Raw genomic sequence first — 22,527 nt, forward strand, 5'->3', positions numbered from 1 at the left:
TTAGGTAAAGAAAAAAAAATTAAGTATTAATGTAACTATAAAGCATGGGAAAGCAAAAATCTTACCTGATTCTACCTCTGAAGACAAACATTGTTATCAATTTGGTCTATATTCTATTATTTTTTTGCACATATACCAACAGAAATATATTTTATATTTTGGGATATTAGATTAGACCTGCAAATGAAGACTCATTCTAGACCCCACCTGTTGGAAATGATGAAGCTCCTAGCACAGTCTCTGTCTTATATCTTTACAGTGTAGAAACTGGGTGAGGCTGAGTCTTCTCACTAATATAAACTGAATATTTTCTGAGCTTGACTGGATCAGCTATATATTGACATCCAAGGCTTTTAAAAAAAAAAAGCTAAACATTTCCAAGGTTCAGGTTGAAAGACTAGACATGATGAAGTTGATACTTCAGTTGTTCAGTGTCTAAGGTAAAAAAATAAATTTACTGTGATGTGGTGGGCTTAGTGAGCACCTATTTCTGTGCTTGGCATTTGTGACTGATTGCTAGCAAGTTGCAAATTAGAACTGAAGATAAACAACACAGGAAAAACAGACATCTGGGTGCCTGCAATAGGAAGAGGTACTCTGTAATAGATGCCGGGATTAAAAATATACTATGGAAGTGCATCTCAAGAACCGACTGTTCGGGGACAACCACTCAGGCACAAATTTAGTGGTACAATTAGGTATAAAAACCCAGAAAGAATGCGAAGTGAAAACATAGGAAATTTAATCTTTCTTAATTTTCCAAATTTGAGAAAGTCTCTGATGAAGGATCACCATGTATTTTTCTCCCTTAGGAGCAAAGATAAAATCAAAATACAATCTAAACCTCCTTTTGTGGAGTTATCATTTGGTATTACGCGTTTTAGGAATATTGGGAAGAAGTACAGGAATAGCTATGAACATAAGAGGAAGTGATGGAAAGGTGAAGTGTCGGTTTTCAGGGAAATGACGTCTGTCTCCACGGAGACTTAAGTAAGAAAGACAATAATGATTAAAAAAATGTGAAAAGAGTGTTTAAGAACAAATTTATAATTGAAAGAAGGGCCTGAAAGCCCCTGAAATGGCATACTAAGAGGAGCACTGGGATTTTCTCCATGGAAGAGTTTTCTGAAAGGAGTATTATCGCCTTCCAATTATGGCTTTACACCTGTTCTCCCCAAAGACACATGTGCTTGAAACCCCTCCTGGCCCCCTAAGAGAAACTTCTATGGTCCTGATGAGATTGTGTGCCTTAGAATCACTTCTCCGAGAAGGGAGATGCTAAAGGGTACTCGAATAAAATATTAAAAATTATGAAGGACATAACAAAGGCCAATCAGGCCTTTCTTTTCCCCAGACTCCATAATAGAAGAACAAGGGTTATCTGATGAAATTAAAGAGTAGCAAATTAAGTGCTAATAAAAGGGGATAGTCACTTGTATAATTCATTATCATGGGAGGTCACAGAGGCAAATTCCGTGGCTGGATTAACTGTGGGGCTGGCTGATTTTATGACCATTAAAGATATTTTTAGCAGTGGAGGCTGATATTGTGAGAGAAATGATCCTATTACGTTCTCCCAGAGATGGTTTGCAAGGACCTCTAGCGAGTGGTGTCTGAGATGTGTGAGAGCCAGCCTTGTGGGTTCTGATCGTTGGTGGGAAATTGTAGTAAAAATTAGTTTTTAAGGGGAATGTCCTCAGGTATTGTATTCGTGTTTCAGCCCCAACTTCTCTCGTGGAGATCCAAAAGTCCTTTAATGAGAAGCAACTGGGGTACAAAGTTTTGTTACACAAGATGGGGAATTCCTGAAGACCTTTTATCTTTTGTCCAGCAGAAAGACTATAGTTAACAGTGCTGTGTTGTATACTTGAAATGTGCTATGAGAGTAGATCTTAAATGTTCTCAGCATACATGAAAAGGAAAAAAATATGGTAAATGTGTGAAGTAATAGGTAATGTTCATTAGCTTGACTGTGGTGATTCTTTCACAGTGTATATGTTTATCAAAATGCAAACCTTAAATATATGCAGGTTTTATTTGTCAAGCTGTGTGTGTGCTCAGTTGCTCAGCTGAGTCTAACTGTTTGTAACCCCATGGACTGTAGCCCTTCAGGCTCCTCTGTCCATGGGATTTCTCAGGCCAGAACACTAGAGTGGGTTGCCATTTCCTCCTGTAGGAGATCTTTCTGACCCAGGGATCGAGCGCTCTTTTCCTGTCTCCTGCGTTGGCAGGCAGAATTTTTTTTAACCACTGAACCTCCAGGGAAGCCCTACAGATAGGAGAGTGCATTTCAAAACAGAAGCAACAGAGATGTCTCTGGGAATTTTGTTGCTGTTTTTAGTTTTTGGCTGCGCTGGGTCTTAGTTGTGGCTTCCGGATCTAGTTTCTTAACCAGGGCTTGAACTCCCGGCCCTCTACATGGGGAGCATAGAGTCTTAACTACTGGACCATCAGGAAGTCCCTCTCCCAGAATTTTGAGCAGCTTGTTTTTTCTTTTCCCTCTTCTGACTTTTTTTTATTTTAATGCGCTAATTTCTAATACACTTTGAGAAATTCTTCTTTGAGGAAAGAATGGGGGTATCCTATCAGCATCTAATAGATATTAATCTTATCAGTGAGGGGATATTGATCAAGGATTCCTTTAAGCCCCAGTGTTAATTCATTTATGTGTTTATTAACCATTCATTCTCCTGGACTGGGCACTCCCAAATGACTCTCTGCTGGCAGAAATGAGGCCCATGACATGAATAACACGTTTTCCTCCACCATTAGGTATCTGTGTAATGAATCAGTACAGAGTCTTCTAGTTCCAAATGTATTTGATTTTGCACAGAGTAGGACTTTTCATGGCTGGGCTTCCTTCAACAAATTTATTTATAGTTGAGCAGAAAAGAAATATAACTTTTTAAAAAAAGTTTTGGGCTTCCCTGGTAGTCCAGTGGTTAAGACTATGCTTCCAATGCAGGGGTTGTGGGTCCGATCCCTGGTCAGGGATCCAAGATCCCACATGCTATGAGATGCAGCCAAAATAATAAAAAATTTAAAAATTAAAAAAATAAAAAAGTAAATAAAAGTTTTGATACTGATAAGTCTTTCCTTTTGAGGACTGTGTAAAAAACAAGTGAATGTATTTAATAAAATCTTCAAGTTTTAAACTGTTGTTCTTTTTGCTTCTAGACCTAAGCTGGATCTCCAAAATACAGGTGAATAAACCGGCAGTGCTAAGACGTGCAGAACAAATCCAGGCTCGTAGACCTGTGAAAAAGGAGTGGCAGGTAAGGGCTTTTCTTAAAAACTCTCTCCCTTGGTTTACAGGCCTGATCTCTTCCCTTGAGGCCACAAGACTGAATTTCACTCAAGCTGCATCTCAACTTAAAAGATTGCAGCTGTCCGTGACTTATTTTAATAATTCATATATGATGAAGATGGGTTGGAGAAAGATAACATGTTTATCCAAACAGGTTAAAATCTTATCATTCTTGAGTGGCAAAGCTGCACATGAATTTGAGGCATCTTTATTCATGAGTGAATTAAATGGCATATTTTCTCAACACACTTATTCAGTTTCTTAGACACACCTTTGGTTGTCTTCTATTTTAATTTTAAAATCATAACACCTAAACCTGGTGGTTCCATTAGTGGAGGCCCTGAGGTTATGAGAGTTGATCTTTGATCATCATGTTTACTGTACGATTAATTTTCCCAAATTATCTTTCAAAATTTGAAAAATGGTGTTTTGTAAAGTACTGGTGGTCAGCATATTCTTCAGTATGTACCAACCAGAGACATGCTATGCATCTCAGGACTGAAGGGAATTCAGAGTTCATTCCACAAGTGAGGCAAAATATCGTGATTGAATCCTTTAGGGTGATAGGTTGCATTTTGCTCATCCTTAGAAATAATTTGATTGAAAAGATAAAAGGAATTTATTTGAATGAGTTGTGAAATGTGAATATTGTTTTAAAATTGAAATTGGATTAAACTGGAAAAAAAAAAAGAAAGTAGAGACTCTATTGTGTCTCATTCCAGGTCCCAGGGCTGGAGGTCTAATATAAGATGGAAACTTTTGTTCCCGAGTTCTCCCTTATCAGGGTAGAACCTTCCCAGGTTGCTCGATGGTAAAGAACCTACCTGCCAATGTAGGACATGCAAGACACGGTGCTGAGTCAGGAAGATCCTTTGGAGAAGGAAATGGCAACCCACCTCTGAGTCTCCTTGTGGTTGAGATGCAAAAATCACATGTGGGGAGACTTGTTCTATTAGGAATTTCCATTTGGGTTATCTGTGGAAGAAAAAAAGTTTATAAGCTATTTTTCCCCTTTTATTTTACTCTATGTAACATTCATCTTTTTGGTTAAGCTTGAACACATCAGAATGTTTGCCTCAGAATAGCATAGACAGGAGATTTTATTTTATTTAAAACAGTTTGTTTTTAAAGATTTTTTTTTGATGTGGACCTTTTTTTTTTCTTTTGGTCTTTTTTGACCTTGTTACAGTGTATTTTCTTTTTTTAATGTTTTGATTTTTTGACCCCAAGGCATATGGGATCTTAGCTCCCCTACCAGGGATTGAATTTGAACCCCTTTATACCTTAGAAGGTGAAGTTTTAACCACTAGACTACCAGTAAAGTCCCTAGACATGAGATTTTAGCACCCATATGTACCTAATGGTTTTCTACTAACTAACTGAATTGGAGATTTTATTTTTTTTTAAAACCTGTTTTTACTTTCTTCAAACCAGGCTGCATGGCTCCTGAAGGCTGTTACCTGTATAGATCTTACTACACTTTCAGGTGATGACACAGCTTCCAACATTCAAAGGCTGTGTTATAAAGCCAAGTATCCAATCCGGGAAGACCTCTTAAAAGCTTTAAATATGCATGATAAAGGTAATGTGTACAGTCTGTCTGGTGTTTACCTTTTTTACAGTAGCAATCACTGAATCTAAGAAGACTTAAGATTTGGATGCTGAAATGATAGTAACAATAAAATCTGTGATAGAATTGCAATAATTCTAATAATAATTGAGATTCTTCTCTGAAAAACAGCAGAGAGAGAATCTGAGTCTCATTTTTAGGTCAGTTCTTTCCCATCATGGATTAAAGTTGCAAGTATTGAGTTTCTTTATTTTTCGTTCCAGTTCTTCAGTTTTGGAAATTTTCTGTCTAGTGACTCAAATACTATGATTCTGATTCCCTAGCCACGTGTGAAAAAGCCAGTCTCATTACTTAATAATCACATCTCATACATAAAGTATTTTCTGTGAGTAAATGAAATGCTTTTGAGACTAAAATACAAATGGGAAATAGTGCCAGCTTGTATATTGGGTTAGATCTTTTGAAAAAAAAGATATATTCACTCTCTTCATGTACATGAAAGAAAGGACTTTCTAAAGTTGCCATAAGTTTAGAACCTCAACATTTTAGAAATGGAGGAGACTTTGAGAGTTAATGCCCTTGTTTCTAAATGTGAAAACTGAGACCTGGAGGGTGAGAGGACAGTGTGCCTTGGTCCTCAATGGGCTAGTTTTAGGAGCCAGATCTAAACCGTGAAGGGATCTTTCATGGTTCCTAGGTGCCTGTCTCTAATGAATGCAACTAATGCTGCATTGGCCCAATGCAGGTATATTTTCACAAATAGTTTGTGTTAATAGATAACTTATAGATCTAAACAGCTGCATAGCATTTCAGTTTCAGTTCGGTCACTCAGTCGTGTCCGACTCTTTGCGACCCCGTCAACCGCAGCACGCCAGGCCTCCCTGTCCATCACCAACTCCCGGAGTCCACCCAAGCCCATGTCCATTGTGTTGGTGATGCCATCCAACCATCTCATCCTCTGTTGTCCCCTTCTCCTCCTGCCCTCAATCTTTCCCAGCATCAGGGTCTTTTCCAGTGAGCCAGCTTTCCATATCAGGTAGCCAGAGTATTGGAATTTCAGCTTCAACATCAGTCCTTCGAATGAACACCCAGGACTGATCTCCTTTAGGATGGACTGGTTGGATCTCCTTGCAGTCCAAGGGACTCTCAAGAGTCTTCTCCAACACCACAGTTCAAAAGCATCAATTCTTCAGCTCTCAGCTTTCTTTATAGCCCAACTCTCACATCCATACATGACTACTGGAAAAACCATAGCCTTGACTAGACGGACCTTTGTTGGCAAAGTAATGTCTCTGCTTTTTAATATACTATCTAGGTTGGTCATAACTTTCCTTCCAAGGAGCAAGCGTCTTTCAATTTCATGGCTGCAATCACCAACTGCAGTGATTTTGGAGCCCAGAAAAATAAAGTCAGCCACTGTTTCCCCATCTATTTCCCATGAAGTGATGGGACTGGATGCCATGATCTTAGTTTTCTGAATGTTGAGCTTTAAGCCAACTTTTTGACTTTCTTCTTTCACTTTCATCAAGAGGCTCTTTAGTTCTTCACTTTCTGCCATAAGGGTGGTGTCATCTGCACATCAGAGGTTATTGATATTTCTCCCAGCAATCTTGATTCCAGCTTGTGCTTCCTCCAACCCAGCATTTCTCATGATGTACTCTGCATATAAGTTAAATAAGCAGGGTGACAATATACAGCCTTGATGTAGTCCTTTTCCTATTTGGAACCAGTCTGTTGTTCCATGTCCAGTTAAACTATTTAGCATGTTTCTTTTATGTTGACAATAAAACATCTGCCATTTATAACACTTAAAAGCAGCAGCTTTATATGAGTCTTATGCTACAGTTTTATAGTGTCTCTTTGATTTTTTAATTTAAGAGCTTATTCCTCAAACTGGGGGCTCCAGATCCAGATTTTATTATTTTCTACAAAAGAGAGAATAGGATTAGTGACATGTCATTTTGCAGTGCAGGCATACCTTGTTTTATTGCACTTGGCAGGCCCTGTGTGTTTTACATATTGAAGGTTTGTGGCAACCCTACATTGAGCAACTCTGTTGGCATTGTTTTCCCAACAGCATTTGCTGACTTCTTGTCTCTGTCATAATTTGATAATTGTCTCAGTAATGCACACTTTTTCGTTATTGTAATACTCGTTATGGTCATCTGTGATCAGTGATCTTTGATTGTAATTATTTGGCATTATGTTTTTAAAAAGTACATACCTTAACTTTAAGGTATGTACTTTTTAAAGATAATGCTCTTGTACATTTAATATTGACTACAATATAGGGTAACCATAACTTTTATATGCACCAGGAAACCAAAAAATTCCTGTCACTCATTTTATTGTGATACTTGCTTTATTTCAGTGATCTGAAACTGAACCTGCACTATCTCCAAGGTCTGCCTGTACTATCTTGCAAGGTTCACTTATAGTTTTCTTCATCTACTGTCCTGTATGAACCCTGTAAAAACTTAGATTTTGTTATCTACATGAAATAAAACACTTTGAGTCAAAGCCACGAAGTTTACCATTTAGGATATTTTTTCAACAAATGGTACTGTATTAACCCCGAGGAACAATGTATTAAAAATATTTTATTCTCTTAAGGATGAGAAAATGATCCATGTTGTCAAGAACTAGAAGGGAATGTGGAAAGTAAAAGCCTTTTAATTTGTTGCAATGTCGTAGGAGGATTACTTTTTCTCTGATTTTTATTTCTGCCAATGTTGAAGTATAAATAATAATTAAAAGCATATTGTGTGGCTTGAACTTCACGTGAAGTAGGCCGTCATGCCTCCTTTCTCCATAGGCATCACTACCGCTGCCGTTTGCGTTTATCCTGCCCGCGTGTGTGATGCAGTGAAAGCTCTAAAGGCTGCAGGCTGTGACATCCCAGTGGCATCAGGTAACATCTGTGCTTTCTCTGGTCGCTTTTTCAGTGTGTTTCCCTTCAACTCAGACACCTTGGGGTATTATCTATGTAGTTATTTTATTTTATTTATTTTTGACTGTGCTGACTATTCACTGATGCACTTTAACATTCTCTAGTTGGCCGTGAGCAGGGGCTGCTCTCTAGTTGCTTCTCACTGCAGTGGCTTCTCTTATTGAAGAGCGCAGGCTCCGGGTGTGTGGGTTTCAGTAGTTGTGGTGTGTGGGTTCATTGCCTGAGGCATGTGGGATCTTAGTTCCTACACCAGGGACAAACACGTGTCCCCTGCATTGCGAGGCGGATTCTTAACCACTGGACCACGAGGGAAGTCCCTGTCTATGTGATTTTATGCTGCTGTGCTGTGCTTGGTCATTTCCAACTCTTTGCAACCCCATGGACTGTAACCCACCAGCCACTCTGTCCATGGGATTTTCCAGGCAGAAATACTGGAGTGGATTGCCTTTTCCTTCTCCAGGGGATCTTACTGACCCAGGGATCTAACCTGCCTCTCCTGCATCTTCTCTATGGGCAGGCAGATTCTTTACCTACTGAGCCACTTGGGAAATCCCATATAGTTTTATATTATGATTTTAACCAGTCTTGTCTACTTAATTGATTGTATTTATTCATTCTTTTCATATTTGTCAGTTGCCTGTTGAGTAGCAGACATGATATCAATTCCTAAGACTATAGAGCCGTGGGCTTTCCCAGTGACTCAGTGGTAAAAGCATCCGCCTGCTAGTGCAGGAGATGCAGGTTCGCCCTTAAAGGAAATTCAGTTGTTAAGGAGGAATCGTCAAGTTAAAAAAAAAAAAATTATAATGTAGGACATATTATTTTTTTGTCAAATATAATAAAACTATGCAGAAGATACAGTTGTAACTCTGAGTGCAGAGTGATTTATTCTGCAGAGGATGGTGACACTCAGACAGTAAGGGGCTGCTTAAAGAGATGTAACTGCATTGGGTCTTAAGGATAAGGAGGAGTTTAGAGAGTGGATAAGCTAGGGAGTGGGTTTTCCAGGTGGCGCTAGTGGTAAAGAACCTGCCTGCCAATGCAGGAGATATAAGAGAAGCTGGTTCGATCCCTGAGTCAGGAAGATCCCCTGGAGGAGAGCATGGCAACCCACTCCAGTATTCTTGCTGGGAGAATCCAGTGAACAGAGGAGCCTGGCGGGCTGTGGTCCAAAGGGTCGCAAAGAGTCGGACACGACTGAAGCGACTTAGCACCCATGCGAGCTAAGGAGTGGCATTTCCAGCAGAGGAGCTAGCATGCGTGAAAGTGCAGAAGTGCGTTCAGGGAACTGAAATGAGTTTGCAGGTGTTGCTTCCTAAGGTAGGACAAAGGCAGAGCTGGGGAGTTGAAGCTGGAGAGGTAGGTGGGGGCCAGACCTCATGGGGAAACCTTACCAGGCTGTGGTATTTGGGTTTTATTTTGTTGATGGGGAAGATACCAAGAACTGTTAAGTAGAGAATGCCGTGATCTACTTCATAATGTAATAAGTTAGGGGATGGTAGTGGATAAATTAAGGGGGATTAAAATGGAGTTATACTGATCATAGTCCTCGTGGGAGATGACAAGAGCCACCCCCAAACCTGAATGATAAAAGAGGGCATGTTCAAGAGTTACTGACTTAAAGATGCAGTAGGAAAACAAGGCATGAGGGAGGGGAAAGTCCTCCTGAATGCTTCCCTGTGTGTGTGTGTTTACAAATGGATAGATAGATATTAAATTAGATTCTCCTTTTAAAAGATATTAGAGGGATACCCTGGTGGTTTAAAGAAGGAAGCTGAGAAGATCATTAATTTATTTTGTTAGGGATACATCAAGAGAAACAAAGTATGCAGTATTTATATATTAATAGAGCCTATTCATGAAGATTCCTGAAGTATTTGGCAGCTTCACCTTAATCACTTTTCATTTTTCATTCAGTTCAGTTCAGTCGCTCAGTCATATCTGACTTTCTGCGACCCCATGAACTGCAGCACGCCAGGCCTCCCTGTCCATCACCAGCTCATGTTGTTTGCTCAGACTCATGTCCATTGAGTCAGTGATGCCATTCAGCCATCTCATCTTCTGTCGTTCCCTTCTCCTCCTGCCTTCAATCTTTCCCAGCATCAGGGTCTTTTCCAGTGACTCAGTTTTTCACATCAGGTGGCCAGAGTATTGGAGTTTCAGCTTCAGCATCAGTCCTTCCAATGACTATTCAGGACTGATTTCCTTTAGGATGGACTGGTTGTATCTCCTTGCAGTCCAAGGGACTCTCAAGAGTCTTGTCCTACACCACAGTTCAAAAGCATCAATTCTTCAGTGCTCAGCTTTCTGACATCCATACATGACCACTGGAAAAGCCATGGCTTTGACTAGACGGACCTTTGTCAGCAAGGCCTTACCTCTGCTTTTTAATATTTTTCATTAGGTTCAATCACTTCAGCTTTTCCTTTATGCAACAGGGAAACATGCTTTCCTCTAAGGTAGCAGACCCAAAGAATTTAATAACATCAAAGAAACATGAAAGGTTACTTTTAAACACAAGAATGAAATCAGTGATGAGCATGTTAAAAATGTTAATACTTTTTCCAAAAGTGTCATTGTGTTTTTATTTTCCTTCTGTTCAATATGGGAGACCTGGGTTCGATCCCTGGGTTGAGAAGACCCCTGGGGAAGGGAAAGGCTACTCACTCCAGTATTCTGGCCTGGAGAATTCCATGGACTATATAGTCTACGGGGTCTCAAAGAGTTGGACACAACAAGAGTGATTTTCACTTTCACTTTCATACTTGGCCCAGTTCTTCCCGACTCACCGCTGCTCCAGTTTTGTGGACTAACTAGGTGCTTTTCCATCATGCAGTACCTCCTCTTTGTCCTCATCTGCTTGACTGTTCATTTGAAGATGGGCAGTGGATGGAACCTGTATTTCCATTTGGTTGCAACAGCTATAAATATGAATAAGTCATAACAGTGATAGCCAACTTGCTCTAGAGTAGGCTCCAGAATTAACTAGTGTCCATCCACAGGGCTACTGCTACTACTTTATGAGTATCACTGTGATGATGACATAGCTTCTTAATCACTACTTTCCTAAGGCTCCCCCATTAGCATCTCTGCCAGCAGCTTAATTTCAGATCTTCCAAAAGATATACTACTAGTATTTATCCTAACGTCAGTGCTATATGAGATCGCATTCAGTTTCTTCACAGTTCACTTTGCAAGGTATGCATGAAGTTCAAAAGTGTCATTTATACTTTGGTCTGAACACTGATTTTTTTTGGTCTGAAATTCTTTGTCGAGATACTGACCAACTGAAATTTGTCTCCCTCTCTCTTCCTTCCTTTCTCCCTTCCTTCCTTCTTTCTCTGCTAGTGGCCACTGGCTTTCCAGCTGGACAGACTCATTTGAAAACACGATTAGAAGAGATCAGATTGGCCGTGGAAGATGGAGCTACGGAAATTGATGTGGTGATTAATAGGACCTTGGTGTTGACAGGCCAGTGGAAAGGTAAGTGCACATGCTTACCCAAGAAGAGACTCAGTTATTCCCTGGTCAGTCAGATGGCGAGGATCTGAAAAGAGGCAGCGTGGTTTGGAAGTCACTGTTCTAGATCACAAGTCACTAGATCAGAGGGTGAATGGAGGAGAAAACACGACTAAGACTGCTTATCCTGTCCCTTGTAACTCTGGGCAGTTGCCCACCTGCATGAACTTTTTAGATCCCTTTTAAGGAATCAGTTATTTCCAAGCAGTGAATTATTAACTTTTGTTCTATTCTCTGTTGTTTTGTTACTCAGTATAAAAATCACCCCAGGCAAGTATTTTATGCAGAGTTTATTTTAATATGCTGGAGGAAACTTCCCTTTCTTATGTTAATCTTTGTGGATTTTGAGGATGTGGGATTATTGATTAGTTTACAAGTCTGTTTTTACTCCTGTTCTTGAACATAGCTCCTTTGGATTTTATTATGTATTCACCTTCAAGATTTGTGATTTACTGTCAAGTCAATTACAGTAAGACATCCCCAGTCTAGTAACAAGCTATTTCCTTTTTTTAAGAAATTGATTTTACTTCTGCCTTAAAATATATTTTATATACTTAAGAGATTTTTTCTTTTAAAGATAATAGACTATTTTTAGAGCAGTTTTAAGTTACAGGAAAATTGAGCAGAAAGTATACAATTCCCAAGAGTCCCTTGGACTGCAAGGAGATCCAACCAGTCCATCCTAAAGGAGATCAGTCCTGGGTGTTCATTGGAAGGACTGATGCCGAAGCTGAAACTCCAATACTTTGGCCACCTCATGTGAAGAGTTGACTCATTGGAAAAGACCCTGATGCTGGGATGGATTGGGGGCAGGAGGAGAAGGGGACGACAGAGGATGAGATGGTTGCATGGCATCACTGACACAGTGGACATGGGTTTGGGTGGACTCTGGGATTTGGTGATGGACAGGGAGGCCTGGCGTGCTGCGGTTCATGGGGTTGCAGAGTCGGACACGACTGAGCAACTGAACTGAACTGAACTGATACCCTCTGTGCACACCCCACTACATACAGTCTCCTGTATCATTAACATCTTATATTATTGCAGTATATATGTTAAAATTGCTGAAGCTGAACTAATAGCATTAATACATTACTTAATCAAAGGAGGTAGGATGTGCTCAATCATGTTGACTTTTCTGACTCCATGGACTGTAGCCTGCCAGGTTTTTCCAGACAAGAATACTAGAGTGGGGATTGCCATTTCCTACTCCACAGAGATTGTTGATAGCTAAAATAAGTACAATTCTGTATTTAGAAAAAAATTCATTGTAATATGTAGCTTAACTGAAAAATTTTAATGAAATCATAGGATAAAATCAGAACAATGTATTGTCTCTTTAGCTATGTGGATAACAAATAAATGGCATATTTTATTCTAATTACCAAGGGTAATTTGTAATTAACCAGTAATAAAGGAAGTAGGTGTTCTACTTAATCTCCTCCCCTACAAATAACCCTTGATAACACTGCAGTACACAACTTTCAAAGCCATTTCCCCTACATATACACACATGCAACTCCTACCATTTTGTAAAGTTTAAAATAAATATTTTTGTAAAAAGTGAAAAAGTTAGAATTAAAAATAGGATCATGTTTAATGTATTTTCCCTTAACCTAACTGTTGTACTTACCAATATCTCATAGGTATCTCTAGACTCTATCCATCAATCCATCTAGCTCATCTTTTGTAAATTCTAAATCCATTGTTTATCCATTAAAAATTGCTTTTGATTAGGCAGCAGCAAAGATTCAGTCAGTGGTTTAAATGCTCAAGGATTTACTCTGTCATGTAATATCTATGTTCATGCTTAGTCACTCAGTCCTGTCTGCCTCTTTTGTGACTTCATGGACTGTAGCCCACCAGGCTCCTCTGTCCATGGGATTCTCCAGGCAAGACTACTGGAGTGGGTTGCTATGCCCTCCTCCAGGGGATCTTCCTGACCCAAGGATCGAACCCATGTCTCCTGCATTGCCAGGCAGATTCTTCACCCCTGAGCCACTTGGGAAGCCCTCTCACGTAAAGTCTAGGTGTAGGTATTTCAGGAGTATTGTGGTAGTCCCTCAGAGTTCTCAGAGACCTGAGCTTCTTTTACCTTCGGCTTCCAAAGATCATAGCATCTAATCTCAGCCTCAAGACCACTCCATTGTGTACAATGGCTTTTGAAGCTCCAGCCCTTACACTTGTCTCCCAGACGACAGGAAATAGGGACTTGTCCTGTCTCTAGATCTCACACACCATCTTTGCTTACACTTCATGGGCCCAAAGCCAGTTCCATGGTCAGACTTGACTGCCAGTGAAGCTGGAAAATGTTATCATTTGGCTTGGAATATTTACTGTGTTTCCATTCATTCTTTATACATTAGATGGTACACATTTCTGTGCCTAAGTGGAAAGGAGTGAGGGAAATACTGGTTCAGAAAGAGACTGTGCCACATAAGCTAAGTAGGATGCGATCTTAAAAAACTTGACAGCAAAAGTTGAGGCAAGGGGACTTCCCTGATGGTCCAGTGGCTAAGACTCTGTGTTCCCAAAGCAGGCGGTCCAAGTTTGACCCCTGGTCAGGGAACTAGATCCCATAGGCCATAACTAGGCAATTTCGCCATAGCTACTAAGGCCATGCGCTCTGGAGTCCTCATGTCTCAACAAGAGAATGTAGTGTATTGCGACCAGAGAAGCCCTCGTGTTGCAATGAAGACCCAGTCAAAATAATTAGTTTTTAAAACAGTTGAGGCAAAACAACAATAGCAACATTTAAATAAAAATAAGTATGAAGTCAAAAGGCACAGCAGTCTGGACCATGAGCTATGGGGCAGGTTGTCTCAGAGACTTCCGTAGCCTCTGGGGAGCATCACTGTGTTCCAGGAGAATCCAGTCACTAGTACAGCAGTTCCGAGTGAAAGTGAAAGTCACTCAGTCGTGTCTGACTCTTTGCGACCCCATGGACTTCTCCAGTCCGTGGAATTCTCCAGGCCAGAATACTGGAGTGGGTAGCCTTTCCCTTCTCCAGCGGAGAACCCAGGGATCAAACCCAGGTCTCCCGCATTCCAGGTGGATTCTTTACCAGCTGAGCTACCCGGGAAGCCCACAGTACTTCTGAAGGGTCTAGGAAAAAATGTCAGCTTGTTCCCGTTGTCTGATACTCCCATCTGTACCCACCAACATTTTTATATCCTTGCCAGGTTTCAGTATTTTATTTTTCAGATTCTGCGTTATTTATTTATTTGTCTGTTTTTGGCTCTGCAGGGTAATTGTTGCTTTTTTGTGGCCGTTTCTCTAGTTGCAGTGAGTGGGGGCTACTCTTCGTCGTAGTCACGGGCTTCTCACTGCAGTGGCTTCTCGTGTTGTGGAGCATGGGCTTAATTGCCCTGAGGCAGGTGGGATCTTCCTGGACCAGGGATTGAACCCATGTCCCCTGCATTGTCAGGTGAATTCTTAACCACTGGACTGCCAGGATAGTCCAGGTTTCACTTCTTGACAGTGCACGAATATCTTTTTGTGCTTTCGATTCTTATTCCTTGGCTTGTGGGTCATGTGTGCCTTGGGCATTTACAACCATCCTTAAATGGCTTGTTTTAAGTAGATGTCCCTCGTCCCTATATATTAATTCTGCTTGTCTTCTTGTAACAGCTTTCAGTTCAGATTTAAAGCTAGAGTAGGGAAAAAAATGAGTAAGCATTATGTGCTAAGTTGCCTCAGTCATCTCTGACTCTTTGCAGCCCTGTAGGCTGTAGCCCCCCAGGCTCCTCTCTCCATGGGATTCCTAGAGTGTGTTGCCATTTCCTCCTCCAGGGGATCTTCCTGACCCAAGGACTGAGCCCACGCCTCTTACATCTCCTGCAAAACTACTAGGTTAGGGCAAATTTAGAAATAAACTCTGTGTCATTTAGTTGGATAAAAAACTGTATGTTCTTTATCTTTTATTAAGTAATTATAGACATAGAAGTATAGATTGTATATGACTTGTGCTCCTGTCTCTAGAATACTACTAATTGGAAAATCAAATACAATAGGAGATGAGATTTGATGTAATTGGCTTTCCCTTAATGAAGCAGGAATGGTTGTTTTTAAGAACTGATAATTTCCCAATAACAGACATTCATGTAAAATATAATAACATATCTTTGTCCCAGACCATACTTTTCTATTAACTCTTTCTATGGTGTTAATAACCTCTTGACCCCAAACAAATTGAAAAGGACCATTGAATACTAGAAATTTAATTCTAACTAGAAGCCTGCAAACGTCTTGGGCCCTTTTTCACTGCAATATTTTGTCTTAATTTCAGTTCAGAATTTGATTACATACTGTGTTTTTCAGTGTCATGTTTTAATATTAGCTGTTTTCTAAAATATGAACCTATCATCGATTTCTTGGAATTTGCTGATGGAGATGTCTATGAGACTGTTAGACATTCCAGTCTAGGTCCCTCTTCTCTTTGCACTAAGGTGTGGAGGATACTGGTTAAAGCACAAGAGAAAGAATCCCATTTTTAAAACCTGGCCATTCAGAGTGTATCTTCACCATTTCTCATGGTCACAGGGGTTCACAGTTTAGGATCTGAACTCAGAGGGGAGATATGAGAAGGACTTGCTATTCCTCTGCTTGGATTCACTTTGGTGGTCATTTAAAATCTACTTCCTCAGGACTTCCCCAGTGGTGCAATAGTTAAGACTTCAGCTTCCAGTGCAGGGGGTATGGGTTCATTCCCTGGCCGGGGAGTTAAAATCCCACATGCATTGTGGCCAAAAAACCAAAACATAAAACAGAAGCAATATTGTAACAAATTCAATACAGATTTGAAAAAATGACTCAAGTCAGAAAAATAGATAAAATCTACTTCCTCAAACTTTTAACTTTTCCACCCACCTTGCATGCATGCTAGGTCACTTTAGTCGTGTCCAACTCTGTGTGACTCTATGGGCTATAGTCCACCAGGCTTCATCTATCCATGGGATTCTCCAGTCAAGAATACTGGAGTGGGGTGCCATTTCCTTCTACAGGAGATCTTCCCAACTCAGCAATCGAATCCACGTCTCTTACATCTTCTGCCTTGGCAGGTGGGTTCTTTACCTCTAGTGCCACCTGGGACACCCTCCACCACCTTGAGGCTCCTTAAGTCTTGGCAAATGACCTTCTTACTACTTCTCAGAGAAAATACATCTGTTAGGCAGGAACTTCCTCAAAGTCCTCTGCTCCCCTTTTCCTTCTCCTCTTCCTCCTCCTGTGTTCACTTCCCCAGCTGCTCTGAGACTCTCACCTCTTCTCATAGTTTCATGACCTTAGTCCTTTTATGTGCCATTTTTTTCTCCCATGGCCTCCGCCTATCTCTACTCTTTCCTCCCATCAGCATCCCAGCAGATATCCAAAAGTTCCTATATTAAAAGAAAAGCCCACTGGCTGTATTCCTGCTCATCCCCAGCTTAGTCTCCCTTTCTGTTCTCCCTTTCATGGCTGAAATTCTTAAAATAGTCATGTTTACTTGTTCCCTTGAATTTGTTTTTCCCAAGACACCAGTGGCCTCTTATCTTGCTGTGCCTGGGGATAATCTTTGGTCATTTAGTTCTGTGGCCCAGAAAGAGCTGACACAAGGGACAGTTTCCTCCTGGAAACACTCTCTTGTCACGGCTTTGCTGATCCCTCGATCTTCAGGTTTTCCTTTGTGTTTCTGATGCCTCCTATGTCTTGTTGCAAGCTCCTCCACTTCCCCTGTCTTCACTCAAGTGTCGATCCTCGGCTCTGTCCAGCAAACTCTCAACTTCAGAGGCCCTGCACACTGTTTTTTGGAAACCTCCTGTCTACACTGATTTTGGCCGTTACCTGTGCTGAGGACTAGATCTCCAGAGTGGAGGACCTGAGTCTGTCTGACTTGGGAACCGTACATTCCATTTCCCCACTAAAATTATTCCCCAAGGAATGATGCTTTTCATTGATTAGTTTCATATAAGCAAACATTCAAAGTCAGTGAATCTGGGCTTCCCTCGTGGCTCAGTGGTAAAGAATTCATCTGCCAATGCAGGCGACATGGGTTTGATCCCTGATCTGGGAAGATTCTATGCCTTGGAGCAACTAAGCCCATGGGCTACAACTGAACCAAAGCTTCGCAACAGGACAAGCCACCACAATGGGAAGCCCTCACATTGCATCTAGAGAGTAGCCTCTGCTTGCCATGACTAGAGAAAAGCCACTGTACCGACTAAGACCCAGCACAGCCTAAAAAAAAAATCAGTGAATCTTCACCATAGCAGAGAATCCAGCCATTTTAGAAATCCATTAATATTTTCATTTCCCCGACTTCATTTACTTGTTCTATTAAATACAGCTTATTTTTGTTTAGGTCATTTATAATGGTTGTATCAGTGATTACAGGCACCTCATTTGATTTGCTTTGCTCCAATATTGCACTTCACAGATTTTTACAGACTGAAAGTTTGGGGCAACCTTGAGTTGAACAAGTCTGTAGGCACTGTTTTCCCAACAGCATTAATTTGCTTCATGTCTCTAGGTCACATTTTGGAAATTTTTACATCATTTCAAACTTTTTCATTGTTATTATTATTATATGGTGGTGATCTATGACCAGTAGTCTTTGATGTTACTATTATACAAGGGTTGTGACTTGCTGAAGGCTCAGATGATGGTTAGCATTTTTTAGCAGTAAAGTATTTCTTACTTTAAGGTATGTACACTTTTGTTTAGAGATAATGCTACTGTACACGTAATACACTACAGTATAGCATAAGCATAACTTTGCATGCACTGGGAAGCCAAAAATTTCACATGACTCATTTTATTCTGTTACTTGGTTTATTGCGGCGATATGAAACTGAACCAAAGTATCACTGAGGTCAGCCTGTGTATTATTCTGGAACACAGTGATGCCCTTAGGGGCTGAAGTCTGGGAGATGACTTGCCCCATAGCTGATGGTCCCATAGCTGATGGTCCCGTAGCTGATGGTCCCGTAGCTGATGGCTCCATAGCTAATGGTCCAGGCTGCTGTGCTTTTTTTTTTAGAGTTCAAATATATTTTTGTTGAAACATCTTTGTTATTGTCGTTGTGCCTGGTCCTTTGCTCTTAGGCTTTTTACTGTCAGCTCATTTCACTGTCCTTCCCTCACGCCTTTCCATCTGGGCAGAGAAATGGACACCATCTAACTTGTTGCTCGGGAAGTACTTCTGACTGGGTAGGATGTGGAATGTCTTGGTGGTTCTCAGACATCCTCAGATTACTTGCCTCAGACCCCTGCCTCACAGAATCCAGGACATGCCCCCGATTCTGTGTACTGCCAGAATTGGGGGCTGGATTTAGGGAGGAGCAGGGTCTACACTGAAAGTCACTCCAGATCATTTGGATTCCACATCCCCCCCAGCCATCCCATATATTCCTAAGGAGAAGCACTAACTTGGAGCAACTTAAAAAAAAAAACAAACAACTTCTAGTTCTTGATTCTACACAGTTTAGGCATGCGTGCTCCGTTGTGTCCGACTCTCTGTGACCCTGTGGACTGTAGCTTTCCAGGATCCTCTGTCCATGGGATTCTCCAGGCAAGAATACTGGAGTAGGTTGCCATTTCCTCCTCCAGGGGATCTTCCTGCATCTCTTGCATCTCCTGCATTGGCAGTTGGGTCCTTTACCACTGGTAACACTTGGGAATTAGGTGCCGCATAATTGAAGCATTCTTGAATTTGCATATTCATTAATTAATACAATCATATTTCCCATGTGTTTGTTGTTTATTGAGCCTGGTTCTGCAGTTAGCTGTCAACAGGAGGCTTAAGGAACAGTGTTACTCTGTTAAGTTTAGCCAGAAAGACATCTACTTCTGTGCTCTTGGGAGGCTAGTTCTCCTCTGCCTGGGAAGACTGTGCCTTAGGTGAAGAGAGTAGTTGTCCTGGGCTGGACCCAGAGAGAGGTGGGGTCAGCTGGCCAGATGAGCCAACCATCACTGGAGTCACAGTCAGACCCAGAAAGTACCCAGGATAAATATACTATGGAGTAAGAAGCGAGGGGGTGCTTCCCAGGTGGCGCTAGTGGTAAAGAACCCACCTGCCATTGCAGGAGATATGAGAGACAAGAAGTTTGGTCCCTGAGTTGGGCAGATCCCCTGGAGTGGGGCACGGCAACCCACTCAGTAGGGTTGCCTGGAGATTCCCATGGGCAGAGGAGTGATTCATAGCATCGCAAAGAGTCGGACACAACTGACGTGCCTTAGCATGCACGCAAGCAAGAAGGTGGGGGATTGCTCCAGGAGACCGGAAATCTTTGGGTCTTTGCAAAGTCTTTGCATTAGACAAACCCTGGTTGGAATCCTGGTGCTATTGTTAGTAGCTGTTTGCTCTTAGATAAGTCACTTAGCCTCTCTCTACCTTCTGTTCCTTTTCTGTAAAACAGGTATCGTGGCATCTGCTTCATGGGCTTATATTAGTAATAGGGATTAAATTAGATGATGTCCACAAATTGGTTATCCTTTTGCTTGGCCCAGATGAATCTCTCCATGCCCACTGTGGTTTTCTGTCTCTCCCCCTCCTCCTGATGAAGGTCGTGTGTTGCCAAGGGAAGTAACGACATAGCAGAGGCATTGAGTTGATGAAGTAGAATTCTAAAGATGTAGGCTTTAGTATTTATCATTTAGCTAATTTACACCTGGTCTGTAAATAGTCTAATTTACACCTGGTCTGTAAATTAGTCTGTAAGAGAGTGCTTCTCTTCTGTCTGCCTCCCTCCATTTAAATAAGCTACCAGGGACTTCCCTGGTGGTCCAGTGGTTAAGACTGTGCTTCCAAGTTTCCAGTACAGGGGATGCTAGTTTGATCCCTGGTTGGGGAGCTAAGATCCCACATGGTGTGCTGTGTGGCCAAAAAATAAAATAATAAATTAAGTTACTAGTGAGGGGGTAAGACATAAGGATTTTCTATGGGCATTTCCAGCTATAATGGCCTGTGATTTTGTATTTGGTGTTGTTCCTTGTCTGTGTGTATTATTCCCATGATAAGTCCTTGTAATATGGTATGTTTTAATGATGATATTGAGGTTGACACCTCAGTTGCATTCCTTAAACAGTTCTTTGAAGAAAGAATTCACCAGAAGAGGTTCATCACATCATAAATCTTACTGAGCAGGTTTTGAAAGTTAAATGCATTCCATGCTCTGTAAATATACAGAGGTTTTCAATTTTTTAAAACTTTTTTATGACCACTCTCTGCTGCATATATTTACCTAATGTATTACCAGTGACATGGAAAGACTATCAGATTCAAGCATCTTTCAGGACCTAGAGCTGGTGTTACTAGTTTTTGGAAACCCATTCCACACAGAAGCACGAGCAGGTGCTGGGGGTTTAGCCACTAAGTCGTATCCGACTCTTGAGACCCCATGGACTATTGCTCGCCAGGCTTCTCTGTCCATGGGATTCCTCAGGCGTGAGTACTGGAGGGGATTGCCATTTCCTTCTCCAGGAGATCTTCCTGGCCCAGGGAAAGAACCAGCATCTCCTGTATTGCAGGCAGTCTCCAGGGGCCCCTGTGACTCTAAAGGTGGCTGCGTCTGGGACATTTTCCCAGCATTATGTGTTCAGAATCACATCTGGGATTATCGTTGTCTTCTGTATCCACAGCCTCACTTACCTTTGACCCTGTTCAGCCCCATTTTTTGGCAGTTGTTTTATTATTTTTTTCTTTTACTTGTTTATTTATTCAGCTGTGTTGTCTTCGTGGCAGTACATGGGATCTTTGTTGAGGTGCACAGTCTGTCTAGTTATGGCGTGTGGACTTAGTTGCCCCAAGCCATGGGGCAACTAAGTCTTAATCTTAGTTCCCCAACCAGGAATCACACCCTCATCCCTTACATTGCAAGGCAGATTCTTAACCACTGGCCCACCAGGGATGTCCCTACCCTGTTCGGTTCATCAGCTCTCCTAAACTTGGTTTGTGGAGTACATGCCTCGAGACTCTCAGGAGCTTTAGGATGGTACAATTTATTTTTCTTTTTTTTCATTTATTTTTATTAGTTGGAGGCTAATTACTTCACAACATTGCAGTGGGTTTTGTCATACATTGACATGAATCAGCCATGGAGTTACATGTATTCCCCCAATTTATTTTTCTTATTTGCTTAGTTTTACAAAAGAAGGGTGGTAGAAAGAATATCTCCTAAAAGAAGTTAGGGTTTTTCTTTGTTTTGTAGAGCTGTTAATCATAATATCTTATGAGAAAAGCAATCTCTAAATCTATAGACACTTTTTTGGGGGGAGGAATCACATAATCTATAACCTGGACTTTCTGTTTTGAGGGTTGTTTATAACAGAAACCCTCTGGAGATACTTACGACTGCTGTATGCTTTTATGGTTTTTGTTTTTATGCTATGATTCTTCAAAACTTCAAATACTATTGACAAAAATGTGTGTGTTTTATCTCTTGTAGGTTGTTATTTTACTACCTAGTGTTTTAGGTTCATCTCTGTTTTAGTCTTTCAAGATTAATTAGTTGCCTTAGTGGATGAAAACTGTTCTTGAACATTTTGTGACTTCCTTAGATTAGAAGGTTGCTGTGTAATTTTATATTAAGTGTTTTACTGTACATATAATTATCTTAAGAGTGATTTTCAGGCCACTCTTGCACAGTGTTGAACATCTTTCTGGTACTCAAAAAATAATTGCTTAGATATGTTCGTTAACAATTATTTTTAAGTGCCTTTGAATAGCATGAAATATAAAGGGAAATCTACTTTGTGGCTTTTAGATGGGTGATATAGTCTTTAAACACTTGGGTTCTTAACTTCAATCATAATTTCTATACACAAAAGCTTTACCAGCATAGTTTTCTATGTCTGTATGCTTTTGTGCTCAGGCTTTCAGTCGTGTCCAATTCTTGGCAGCCCCACGGACTGTAGCCCGCCAGGCTTCTCTGTCCATGGGATTTCCCAGGCAAGAAGACTGCAGTATTGGCAGAAATAGCAGTTTCCTCTTCCAGGGGATTTTCCTGACCCAGGGTTCGAACCTGTGTCTCCTGCATTGGCAGGCAGATTCTTTACCACTGAGCCATCTGGCTAGCCCTTTTCTATGTCTACAGTAGTACTTTTTCCAGAAAGCTTAACAGGCTGCCAGCAGCCTCAAGATGAAGAATCTGTTTTCCCTTTAGGTGGGAGCTGGAGAGGAAGAAGAGACTTTTAGATAGAGAAAAG

The 22,527-nt window shown here is 41.0% G+C and overlaps 1 protein-coding gene across 2 annotated transcripts in view; it reads left to right on the forward strand.

Annotated features, from left to right (window-relative positions):
- The window catches only part of DERA (deoxyribose-phosphate aldolase), a 110,372-nt gene that overhangs the window by 32,184 nt on the left and 55,661 nt on the right, over positions 1-22,527 (forward strand). For both annotated transcript variants that reach the window (XM_061125084.1, XM_061125086.1), the window contains exons 2-5: positions 3,178-3,275; positions 4,742-4,889; positions 7,693-7,788; positions 11,176-11,310. In XM_061125084.1, the coding sequence (XP_060981067.1) occupies positions 3,178-3,275; positions 4,742-4,889; positions 7,693-7,788; positions 11,176-11,310 (477 nt within the window). The remainder of the gene's footprint in view (positions 1-3,177; positions 3,276-4,741; positions 4,890-7,692; positions 7,789-11,175; positions 11,311-22,527) is intronic.

Source organism: Dama dama, chromosome 22 (genome assembly GCF_033118175.1).
Source record: "Dama dama isolate Ldn47 chromosome 22, ASM3311817v1, whole genome shotgun sequence".
Classification (NCBI taxonomy): Eukaryota; Metazoa; Chordata; class Mammalia; order Artiodactyla; family Cervidae; genus Dama; species Dama dama.